This window comes from Dacryopinax primogenitus, assembly GCF_000292625.1.
Source record: "Dacryopinax primogenitus strain DJM-731 SS1 chromosome Unknown DACRYscaffold_16, whole genome shotgun sequence".
NCBI classification, from domain to species: Eukaryota; Fungi; Basidiomycota; class Dacrymycetes; order Dacrymycetales; family Dacrymycetaceae; genus Dacryopinax; species Dacryopinax primogenitus.
In genome coordinates, this window is record NW_024467213.1 from 835694 (window position 1) to 846020 (window position 10327).

General features: G+C 53.2%; 3 protein-coding genes across 3 annotated transcripts; all 3 read right to left on the bottom strand.

The window, feature by feature from the left end:
- Positions 1-727: 727 nt before the first annotated feature.
- On the bottom strand, positions 728-4940 carry DACRYDRAFT_118157 (sodium-potassium ATPase; the record flags this gene model as incomplete). Its single annotated transcript, XM_040770535.1, has 17 exons — positions 728-923; positions 973-1196; positions 1249-1679; positions 1729-1849; positions 1900-2189; positions 2240-2400; positions 2452-2522; positions 2578-2842; positions 2894-2961; positions 3019-3325; positions 3375-3498; positions 3549-3592; positions 3640-3842; positions 3893-3998; positions 4045-4224; positions 4278-4591; positions 4658-4940. The coding sequence occupies 17 exons, from the start codon at positions 4938-4940 to the stop codon at positions 849-851; spliced, it is 3267 nt and encodes a 1088-aa protein (XP_040626344.1). The 3' UTR covers positions 728-848.
- A 1606-nt stretch (positions 4941-6546) lies between these two features.
- Positions 6547-8315, bottom strand: DACRYDRAFT_23973 (uncharacterized protein). The gene is made up of 3 exons (XM_040773490.1): positions 7945-8315; positions 7535-7895; positions 6547-7481 (listed from the first exon to the last, which is right to left on the bottom strand). Exons 1-3 carry the CDS (start codon positions 7991-7993, stop codon positions 6626-6628), a joined length of 1266 nt encoding a protein of 421 aa, XP_040626345.1. The 5' UTR covers positions 7994-8315; the 3' UTR covers positions 6547-6625.
- A 1302-nt stretch (positions 8316-9617) lies between these two features.
- On the bottom strand, positions 9618-10058 carry DACRYDRAFT_110170 (uncharacterized protein; the record flags this gene model as incomplete). Its single annotated transcript, XM_040769018.1, has 1 exon — positions 9618-10058. One exon carries the CDS (start codon positions 10056-10058, stop codon positions 9618-9620), a length of 441 nt encoding a protein of 146 aa, XP_040626346.1.
- Between the last annotated feature and the right edge of the window lie 269 nt (positions 10059-10327).

A 10327-nucleotide genomic window follows, 5' to 3' on the forward strand; every position in this document is an offset into this window, starting at 1 on the left:
CTAACAGATAAGGCCTACTCTGCCTGGGGACTGTCTCTTAGGATCATCCACAGGTACCTATACTAGGTCTTAGTCATCAGGTATACTCCACTTCCTTGTTGCCTGCTTAGACTCTTGGCACTCTTAGGTGAGCAGACTTAGTCAGCCTGTGTTGCCCTAACACATTGCCAGCATTAACTATATTACTAGTCTTAATATGAGTAATATAGTTATCACTAAATATTTTAGTAGTATTATCACTATTAATAGCATAACTATATTACTAGTATTATGAGTGTTGCCAGTGTTAATAGCATTACTGGGATTACTAGTATTACCAGTGTTACCAGCATTACGAGCATTAACAGAGTTAATGAGGTTACCGGAGTTACCGGAGTTACCAGTGTTAGTTATACCAGAATTACCGGAGTTAACGGAGTTACCGGAGTCCAGTGGCTGTCCACGGAAGTAAGGAACCAAATCTTAATACATCCGCTCCCTATGGAACCTAATTGCTTCCACCGGTCATGGACCCTAAAAATGTCCCGACATGGAAGCGCCGATTCAGACGAATCCTGATGGCTCTCTCTCCCCTTCTGGTGAACTGTGGGAAATTCACAATTGACACCAGTACTTTGCACGTGAATTTCAGCGCCCAAGATTATTTTCCACAATGATTTCCTTGACGGTCCTCACTCTTCAACGCAATAAAATGCTAGATCTTTGTTGGTTTCTTCGTAAGGAAAGGAACGTGGTACACTCGACAGCCTGTCTATTATGGATAGGATAGATTGCAGAGCGAAGGGATGAGAAAGCTGCTGGATTATGCGTATCTTCACAATTGACACGCACACCAGCGAACACTTGTGTTACCAGGCCACCCAAGCAAGAATACCCTTCGGCCACTTCCGAACACCGTATTTGCGGCACTCATCAATCAAGAGCTGAGAGGACGTGAGCGATACGAACCTCACAAGTTGATAGGAAACTCACAATACCAATGCCGAACGCAAGTGGGAGGAAGTAGTGTTCGACAGGAACACCACGCGTCAAGAATACGTTCTGGAAGAATGGAATGTAGCTGAAGAAAACAGCAATCCCAAGCGCGCAAGCCATCGCTCCGAAGAGATACAGATTCTGTGTAGCGCGATTGAAGATTGGCGGGTGCTGGAAGATTGACAGCCGACGCGTACGAGTGGATAGCAGATTTCCCCATTCTGGACGAGAAATTTAGTATGCGCCGGAAAAGATACCAGTGAGGGCACTTACGCATGATGACTAGCGTGAAAAAGTAAACGGATTGAGCCTGATTGAGCAACTCATTGAAATTATCCGGGTCGATGTCTGGGGGCAGGTTGCCGTACGTGAGCCACATCGCCGAGAAAGGAATGCCTTTGCGCTGGAGGAACCAGTATGCCAAAGCCATTGCGCACAGAGACTCCAGGATACCAAGGAAGAAATATGCGTGAATGATGAGGCGCCAATTGGCCAGACGGTCCTTCTTGGGGATGCGAGGACGACGGAGGAGCAGGTCGGCCTCCGGCTTCTCCATGACGAGCGACAACGCGGGAAGAACGTCTGTGCCGACGCAAATGATAATCATTTGTAGGTTGGAGAGAATCTGAGGCAAGCCGAACAGCACGTTGAAGATGACAGGCATGAGCTCAGAGAATGAACCAGCGGGAAGCAGGTAGAGCACGCTTCGAGGAAATGAGCCACTTCCAATGAAGAAAGATGAATAGCACATACGTCTTCTTAAGATTGTCGAAGACAAGGCGACCGTACTGGATTGCAACAACGATCGTAGAAAATGGACCAAGAAGGACCATGTCTGACGCTTCCATGGCGACATCACTGCCAGAACCCATCGCTTTCGACACATCAGAGAGCGTTGAGAGAGAGAACTACAATGGTGCGTACCAATACCCATATTAGCTGCCTTGAGAGAGGGTGCATCGTTCACGCCATCTCCGGTCATGCCGACGATATTCCCGTGAGACTGCATCTCAGTGACGATGCGAAGCTTCTGCTCAGGAGAGGTACGGGCAAATACAATCTCTTCGTACTGACAGACCTGATCCCATTGGGCAGTCGTCATTTTGGTAAGGTCGGACCCATCAAGAACCACGGCGTTCACTTCGCGGTTTTCGTTGTCGAAGGTGAAATGTGCAATATCAGTGGTGTCCATAGTGGGATCGAGATCGGAGAAGCTACAGTTCGTTCAGCAACGACTCGTTAAAGAAGTGTGATCTAATCCTACTGATGAATTTTCTCAGGGTGAGTCACAATCCCGCACTTGGCTGCAATCGTAACAGCAGTATTGGGATGGTCTCCAGTCACGATGAAGAAACGAATCCCAGCACTGCGGCAAACACGGACTGTTTCAGGAATATCGGCCCGAGGGGGGTCCACGATTCCAAGCTGACATGCACAGTCAGCATCTCGCAGGGCAACATGATCGTAGGAACATACCAAGCCGACAATTTCCAGGTCGTAGGCCAAATCACCAATTACCTGATCATACAAAGGAGTGCCCTTCGCCGCTGTTGTCCATGTTAGTTTGTATGGGCTCAGGATCGAGGGTCGAATATATCCTACCATCTTTAGGAAGCAGCTCTAGCGAGATCTTCTTGCGTGCAAGCAGCAGGACCCGCTGACCCTGGGATGCCCAGTGCTCTTGGACTGCCACAAGCTTGGCCATCGACTCGCGGTCAAGCGGCACACTGTTGCCAGTAGTAGAGGCGAAGCAGTGGCCGCACCTTTCCCACAGCACATCAGGAGCACCCTTGATGAACATCGTGCATTCGCTATTGCCTTTGCTGGCGGTCTCAGAAACGAGCTTTAGCATGTACTTGGTCTTTGACTATCGATAGAGGACGTGAGTATGTTTCAGTGCTGTTCCGAACACACGCACGCTAAAGGATTGCCTATAGATCTCCGTATACTGCGCTCGAATGTCTTCCGCTGACGAAAGGCTCTCAGCTACAGTCGAGGATCAGACGTTTGCTCAATGATCGATTAAACAAGCATCAAGCATACCAAATTGAAGGATAGCAGTATCGGTCGCGTCTCCAGCAATCTTGCCATGTCCGGTAACAGTCTTCTCATCGGCCACAAATTTGGCAGCATTGCACATTGCACCAATTGTCTGCAGCACGCGTACAACCTCGCCCGGTATGCCTCCTTTGACGATCTTATCACGTGCTTCGGGAGTGGTAAACTCATCATCTAGCGTGTAGCAGTGTTCTACTGTCATCCGGTTCTCGGTTAGGGTGCCCGTCTTGTCGGAGCAGATGACGTTGACGGCGCCAAGCGTCTCAACTGTCGACAATGTTTTACAGAGAATCTGCGTTTGCGTTAGACTGGGCACCCCATATAGAGATAATGGAGCTTACCTTGTTCTGCGACAGAACTTGCGCAGTCCTAGCGAGGGATAGAGTGACGCAGACAGGCAGACCCTCGGGGATGAAGGCAACGCAGACCGAGACGACATCAATGAGCAGGGTGGGCACGTTGATGCTACCCCATCAAAATCAGCATGAGCGATGGTCAGCCATCAGTGGACTCACAAGTTGGGCTGTGCCTTGTGCAACCATGCGCCCCAAAGGATGACCTGCAACATGTGAATCCTGGTACACTACAACCAGGGAGGCGACATACGATGATGACAGCAACCCCAATGGCCATGCTAGCAATCAGAAGGACAAAACGAAGGATCTCGATTACAAGTGTAGGCATATGCGTCGCGGACTTGTTTGAAAGTTTCGCGATGCGGCCGAAGACGGTCAAGTCGCCAGTCTGGATGACGACGCCCAAGCCTGACCCGGCAACACAGAGCGTGCCTTGGAGGGCAATGTTCTTAGCTGTAGGAAGCGCATCAGGCCTGAGGTCTAATGGAAGTGTGCGGGCTTACTCTCCAGGAAGTTCTCGTCCGTCTTCTCTACTGTAGCGGCAACAGGGATACTCTCCCCAGTCAGGACGGCACGGTCGAACCTCAAATCACCGGATACGTCAAGCAGCTGTCCCTTATCAGTCTCTGGTTTCACAGATGAAGGTAGAGTATACCCTCATATCCGCAGGCAGCTTCTGACCCAAGGAGATGTTGACAATATCACCCGGCACGAGCTGAGGCGCCGGAATAGTGCGCTGCTGGCCATCACGGATGATCGACACGTCGGCAGGCAGCATGTTCGTGATACTAGCCATAGTACGCGAGGTTGAAAAGTCTTGCCAGGCGTTGAAGGCCTGTTCCACGTGATCAGTGGGCGGTTCATTGGAGAGAAGTTGGTTGGACATACAGCTTGGATGAGGACGACGATGAGCAGGACCACCGCAAGAGCGAGGTTGCTCGCCTGAGGATCCGGGAATCCAAGTGGCTTCCAGGCGAGGAAACAAATTATACTAGCGACGAAGAGCAGGCTTCCGAATCCTCCGAAGAAGTAGCCGATGATCTTGAGGAGCAGATTGGACGGAGGAGGGGAGATGACGTTCTTCCCATGTTGCTGGAGACGCCGAGCTGCTTGGGACTGGTCGAGGCCGACTTGCTGAGAAGTAGAGAGCCGCTGGAGGACGTCTTCTGCTGGGAGGATGTGCCAGTCGAGATCAAGCAGCTCTGCAAGGTGCGTTAGTTGGGATGAGGATGAGTGGTAGACATGCTAGCCTTTGACAACGGCAGGACCGCGCGTTTCCTTTTCCCCCGTGCGAGCTTCAGACTGACGCGTCTCCTCGATCTGGATGCTAAGAGTGCGGAACTCTATCGGCACGCGACTCGTGGTGTTGGGCGCACCACGCGTAGGAGGGCGGTGAAGGTCTATGCCCACACCGGGGGGAAGGTGGATGTGCCCCTCTGTACGGGTGCGGGAGTAGGAGTGCGCATGACGCGGCAAGGGTTGGGAGACGACGGTCGAGCTGTCCCCGCCGATGGACTCGAGGTCGTAGCTGTCTTTCACTGGGTCGTCCATGCTGAGAGCCAGGGGAAGTGAGAGGGAAGAGATGGAAGAGGTGGGAAAGGGGACTTGCACGGGGGAACGAGCAAGAGAAGCGGGAGGGGAAAGAAGGGAAGAGGGCGTCAGGTACGAAGGAGGGGATATATGAGGCTGGCAGGTACGGGGAGAGTGGAGCGGGCTGTGTGCGAATACGGATCAGGGGAAGAGAGATTTGCACACGAGCTTGGGGGTGAACGCAGGACGGGGCGTTCAAGTACGCTTCTTGCGGGCATGTGGGATGAATTCCATTATTCCAGAAAGAGTATATTGAACAGCCAGGGGGTGCGACATGAGACAGGGAGGAACGGTACCTCAGAACTAGATGTATCCAAGGTTGTGCTCTGAGAATTTGCGAGAGACCAAAGTGCCCGCAAGGCGTTCGACTAGCTTGGAGAAGGTACAAACTGGACCAGTCGGCTCGCAACGGCAAAGTCGGGCAAAGGGCGAGAAAGTGCGGTTTCCGTGATCCGTGCTTTCCGTATTTCCCTGCGTAGCAAGCAGCCGTCGGGGAGCCGTGCCAATCGCGTCGAGGTCGGAGCGTAGTTGGATGAGAGGATGCAGGGCCGTGTGAAGCACCGAGGGGATTGGTTGTCTCAAGCGATGATACAGAGCCGGAGAAGCAAACTACTGCCCTTGCAATGGCATGTTTCGGTCGGTGGATTTTCCAGAAAGAGGCAAGCCTTTGGAGAGGAGACTGAAATTTGAACTCAGTTAAAAAGCAGAGCAAGCGAATGGGATGTGTCGACCCGCCTCGCACGGTTTGTGATCTTGCCACCGCGGGTGCAAGAGAGATTCTAGGGTGCGATCCTGTTCTTCCCAGACATTGACAACAGAGACTAGAGACAGAGACTAGATCGGACCAAAGAGAACAAGCGGACAAAGACAGAATCGTTCAGTTCAAGCCATTTCACCTCACTTTCTTCCTTGACAGTTACAACTCCGCATTCCCGGACATGGCAGTGCATCTCATGCCGCTTGCTTCCGAGCCCCACAGCGCAACGCCTATTGGCTCATCAGCTCCCGCGGTCCGTCTTCCCACCGGAAGCACATTCCGCCTTGTGATACATGGAACTCCGCCGGTTGTGGTCTTTGAAGATTGGTCAGATCCGAACTCCGCTTGCTCCCGTGTACATAGACTCTGAGAAGATTTTCTCACCAACAATGAATGTCCCCTGTCCTATGGTCAATGAGAACAAATAAGGTGAGTGGTTTGGTACTCACATCGACCGGGAGAACTATCCCGATTGACCGGCCTCCTTGAGCGCCTCCATTAGATGAATCTGAAAGGGCTCAATCAGCCTTCTCTCTATGAAAGCATCCCTGAAATAGATGACGCCGCTCAGGTTGCTTCCTCTCCTCGACGTTGCTACTCCCTGCTCTTCCTCCCTCTGCTCCACCAATCCCCCCCATCCCCCTCGTTCTTCCTCCTCCTCCATCATAACCTGCTCAGCATAACTAGCGCATAGTGTACGGTAGACCACTATAGAAAATAACAAAAAAATGCTTCACTTTCCACTCTATTTGCGAACTTCACTTCATCGATGTCGCAATACCGCACAAGATGGCGTAATACTCCTAACTGCTTACACATTTCACCTCGCTTTTACCTCTCTCTTCCTCTCTCTATCCCATCCTACAACCCCCTGCACCGTTAACTAAGCCTACTCCGCCATAGTCCTCACGCTCCCATCCCTCCAACTTCTTGCCTCCATCTCGATTTCCTCTTCCTCAGGACCTGGCCCATCAGCAGCCAGCATCGGCAATTCCTCCAGATTCTGCAGACAAGGAGCGTCGAACATGCTCCCCTCGATACCCAATATGAGTGTGCGCATGGCCACGTAGAGCCAGATGAGGAAGAGCGTCGCTGCCAGCGCAGAGCCGAGCGCTTCGAGGAAGAAGGAGATGGGCGTAGGAGCGAGGGCGACAGACAGGCTCAGCGTCAGGAGCGTGTATACTCCGAGGGGGAAAGTCAGGCCCCACCAGGGCATCCCGAACTTTGGCCCTTGTTTCCTGAAGATGGCTTCCCCGAATGTCTCCAACGCGAGGCACAACCAACACAGCCCGAACCCCCAGAGCAGCATCCCGCTCACCACGCCGTATATGAATGCAAAGTCGCCCATGACGCCTACGCCGAAGATGCTGTTTGTGGGGATGGTCGACGTCTCCAGGTCTTGGAGGGTGACGATCTTCTGTGCTAGCTCGCCGAGGGAGATGAACGCCAGTCCGCCCTGCCCGAGCGGCCCGAGAGGGAGCACGACGGATGTCAACGCACCCCGGGGAGGAGCACCCTGCAATACGAGCCGAACAGTGTACGCGGAGAGCAGGAGCATCGCTGTTGGCAGGCCGAGACCTAGCGAGGCGTAGGAGACGAACAGCGTGAGCTGGGCACGGCCGGGGTGTGTCTCTGCCAGTGCGGTGCCGAGTTGTGCGCCTAGGGCGGCAGCGACGATGGGCGGGACGAAGGGGAGAAGGATGGTTGCGGTGATTTGGTCGAGGGTGAGCGGGTGCTTCGTCGACCTGGAGGTGGTTGTTAGCTGCTGCTGGGGTCAGGAGGGAAGAGCAAGACGTACACGACGTGGATCATCCCTACGCAGACTACGGCGCTCAGGGCAAAGTCGAACCAGTACATCCCCCACAAGAAATCAAGCAGTCCGTCCCCGCCCCAGCCCTTCGTCTCCACCAACAAACTCGTAGCCGCGTTGATGGCCGTCGCGAAGCCCATCGGGATCGTACCGAGGAAGAGCGATTGCTGAGGGTGAAGAAGCATGAGTCTGAAGATTCCGGGGAAGAAGATGTACCGCAAGACGGTAGCGATGGTGAACAGGAAAAGAAGAACGACGTTCAGTCCCAGGAGGGCGACGCATGGCCAGTACAAGTGCTGGGCGAGACCGTACGGCAGCTGGTGGAAGACGACGGGGAGCACCCCGGTGCCTGTAAGATTGGTCAGCCACTCGTACCGCACGATGGAGGGAGAACTTACCCATGGTCACGGCGAACCAACTCGGTGTGAAATGCCTGATTCGCTCCATGAAGCTCTTCCCCCGGCGTTTTCCAGATGGGTCGCCGTTCGCCTTCCCCATCATGATGGACATTGGCGAGGTCTGGGACATCTGCGGTGTGAGAGAAGGTTGGGGTTCAGAGGGATGCTGATGCGATAAAACGGGGGATATGTGTGCCAGCAAAGGGGGCTGCACTATCGTCGTTGTCGAACCGGGTGTTTGGAATGTCATTCCTCTAGTTGTTGTCGATGTTGGCAAACAGATTTGGAAGATTCGGGTCCGGAGACGGCAAACGACGCTGTTGGTGTGACTCTTTGAACCTCAGTAGTTGCTCTCTTCAAAAGGGAAGTCAAGTTGTCGCTTCTTGTGAACGTCGGGGGAAGAAAAGCAGGAGAACATAAAAGTGCATTCATCCCTCTTTTCCCCGTGACTCGCCCCTCTGTGCTGCTGTTTGCTGAATGAACAGAGGACGTCATACCCTGATTACTCAAGCACCGACAATTATTTTAGAACACCGAGCCCTCACTGCCACTGCCCGAGCCGGCAGTGCATTGTCACATAATTTCTACTAGTAACTTGTGATCAAATTATCAAAAGGCCTTGTTCCCGGTCATGTTCAACAAGTAACTAGCTAGTGCTAGGTCTGTAGCACTCTGTCCATTGTGTACCGTGGACAAACCGGCTCAGATCAACCTCATAGGTTGGGCCACGAATAACCCGAACCAGATGATGACTAGACAATCGGGGCAGTATCTGTAGAGGGACCCAAAACAGAAAGTCCCTCTTATTTCCCACGATCCACCCCGTGCGGGGGTTAAACCAAATAGCTCTTTTGGCATTCGGCGGGGGAATGTAGGGCTGTGTCATGCCATGCCGCTCAAATGGAGACAACCTACTGCTTCCTAGGATGCAGACTTGGGGTTCGGAATCATCGGGGTCAAAGCCTTCTTCTCCGTCTATAACTTCACTTGTTGAGACGATCGGCGTGGGATGATCAGCCAGTGAATCAATTGCCGCCGTGTCCTGCAATCAGCCAGATTCGTCCAGTGATGGGCTCGAGGAACGCCCAGGTGATGATTTGGCATGTGCCGCTTTCGAGTCGATTTGGAGAGCTCCGTATCAATGTTATGCTCGGAATGTGTCGAGAGGCCCAAACAAGGTTCCGATATGAGCTATTGGATAGGTGGTCCACCTCGCCAGTCCTCCTTAGTCTCCACATTCCACACCCTCACTGTACGGTCATAGGATCCGGACAGAAGGCCCTGGCTGTTCCGAAGAAGGCAACAGCCGTGACAAAACTCGTGTGACCGATCAGCAGCTCCCCCATCATCTGTCTTGTCTCCGTATTCCACACCCTCACTGTGCCCTCGTCAGATACGGACGCGATGCGTTTGCTGTCGCCAGAGAAGGCGACGGAGGTCACAGAGTCGATATGGCCGACTAGCGGCTCCCCATCGTCCATGCATCATCTCCCTCTCCCTCTGACGTTCCCTTCGCCAGGTGATCTACCGGAGGGTCTCCCCGTACTTCGTCAACGCCAGACTGCTCGCCACCTGTTCTTCTCTCTCTCCCCTTGCTCAAGCGTATCGCGGAGGGTAGGGAGAAGGAGGGTGCGTGTCGAACTGGTTTGGACTGTTATATGTACTGCGCTGCTTCAGGCTGTATGTTCAGCGGTTGTCTGCCCATAACGTTCTTCCAAGAGTTCCCTCTGAACCGTCTTCCATTCCTGAGCGCCCCAGCCCTCCAGCTCCTTGGGGGTCATAACTTCCAAGTTGTTCACGCGCCACCACTTGCCCTCACGAGCTGCGGTCGAGGTGAATTTGCTATAGTTTTCGAGCCAGATTTCCGTGTTGCTCGGATAGGGCGCTGCGAGTGCGAGTCGAATAGCGCGCATCTCGACACCTACCCAATACGCCTTAAACAGAGCCGGATTGATCCGGTGCAGTGTCACCCGGAAATACGCGCGCAACTCTGCCCTCTCCTTGTTCTCATGTATGCCGTCATACCTTTGTGCACTCGAAGGGCGGGGTGATATTTTGCCGTGGGTGGCTGCTGCGTCAATCACATGTTGAAATGTCTGAGGTTCTCTGACCATACCAACTATGGTGGAACATTAATGCGGCGAAGCATGCACCATGGTCAAATGAGTTGCTGCTGCCAGCAAGGCATTGTCCTCCACTATGACAAGTGTCTCCCCACTGGCAGCTTTCTACTCAATAGTCATCTTTCTACTCGACAGTCGTCTTCGAACCACGATGACCCATCATTGCTCCGGTACCGGAAACCGCACATGCAACGGGACGACAGATACTTGCAACGACCACAACTGGCCATGCACGGGTGGTCGAGACGGAGTACCGGTTC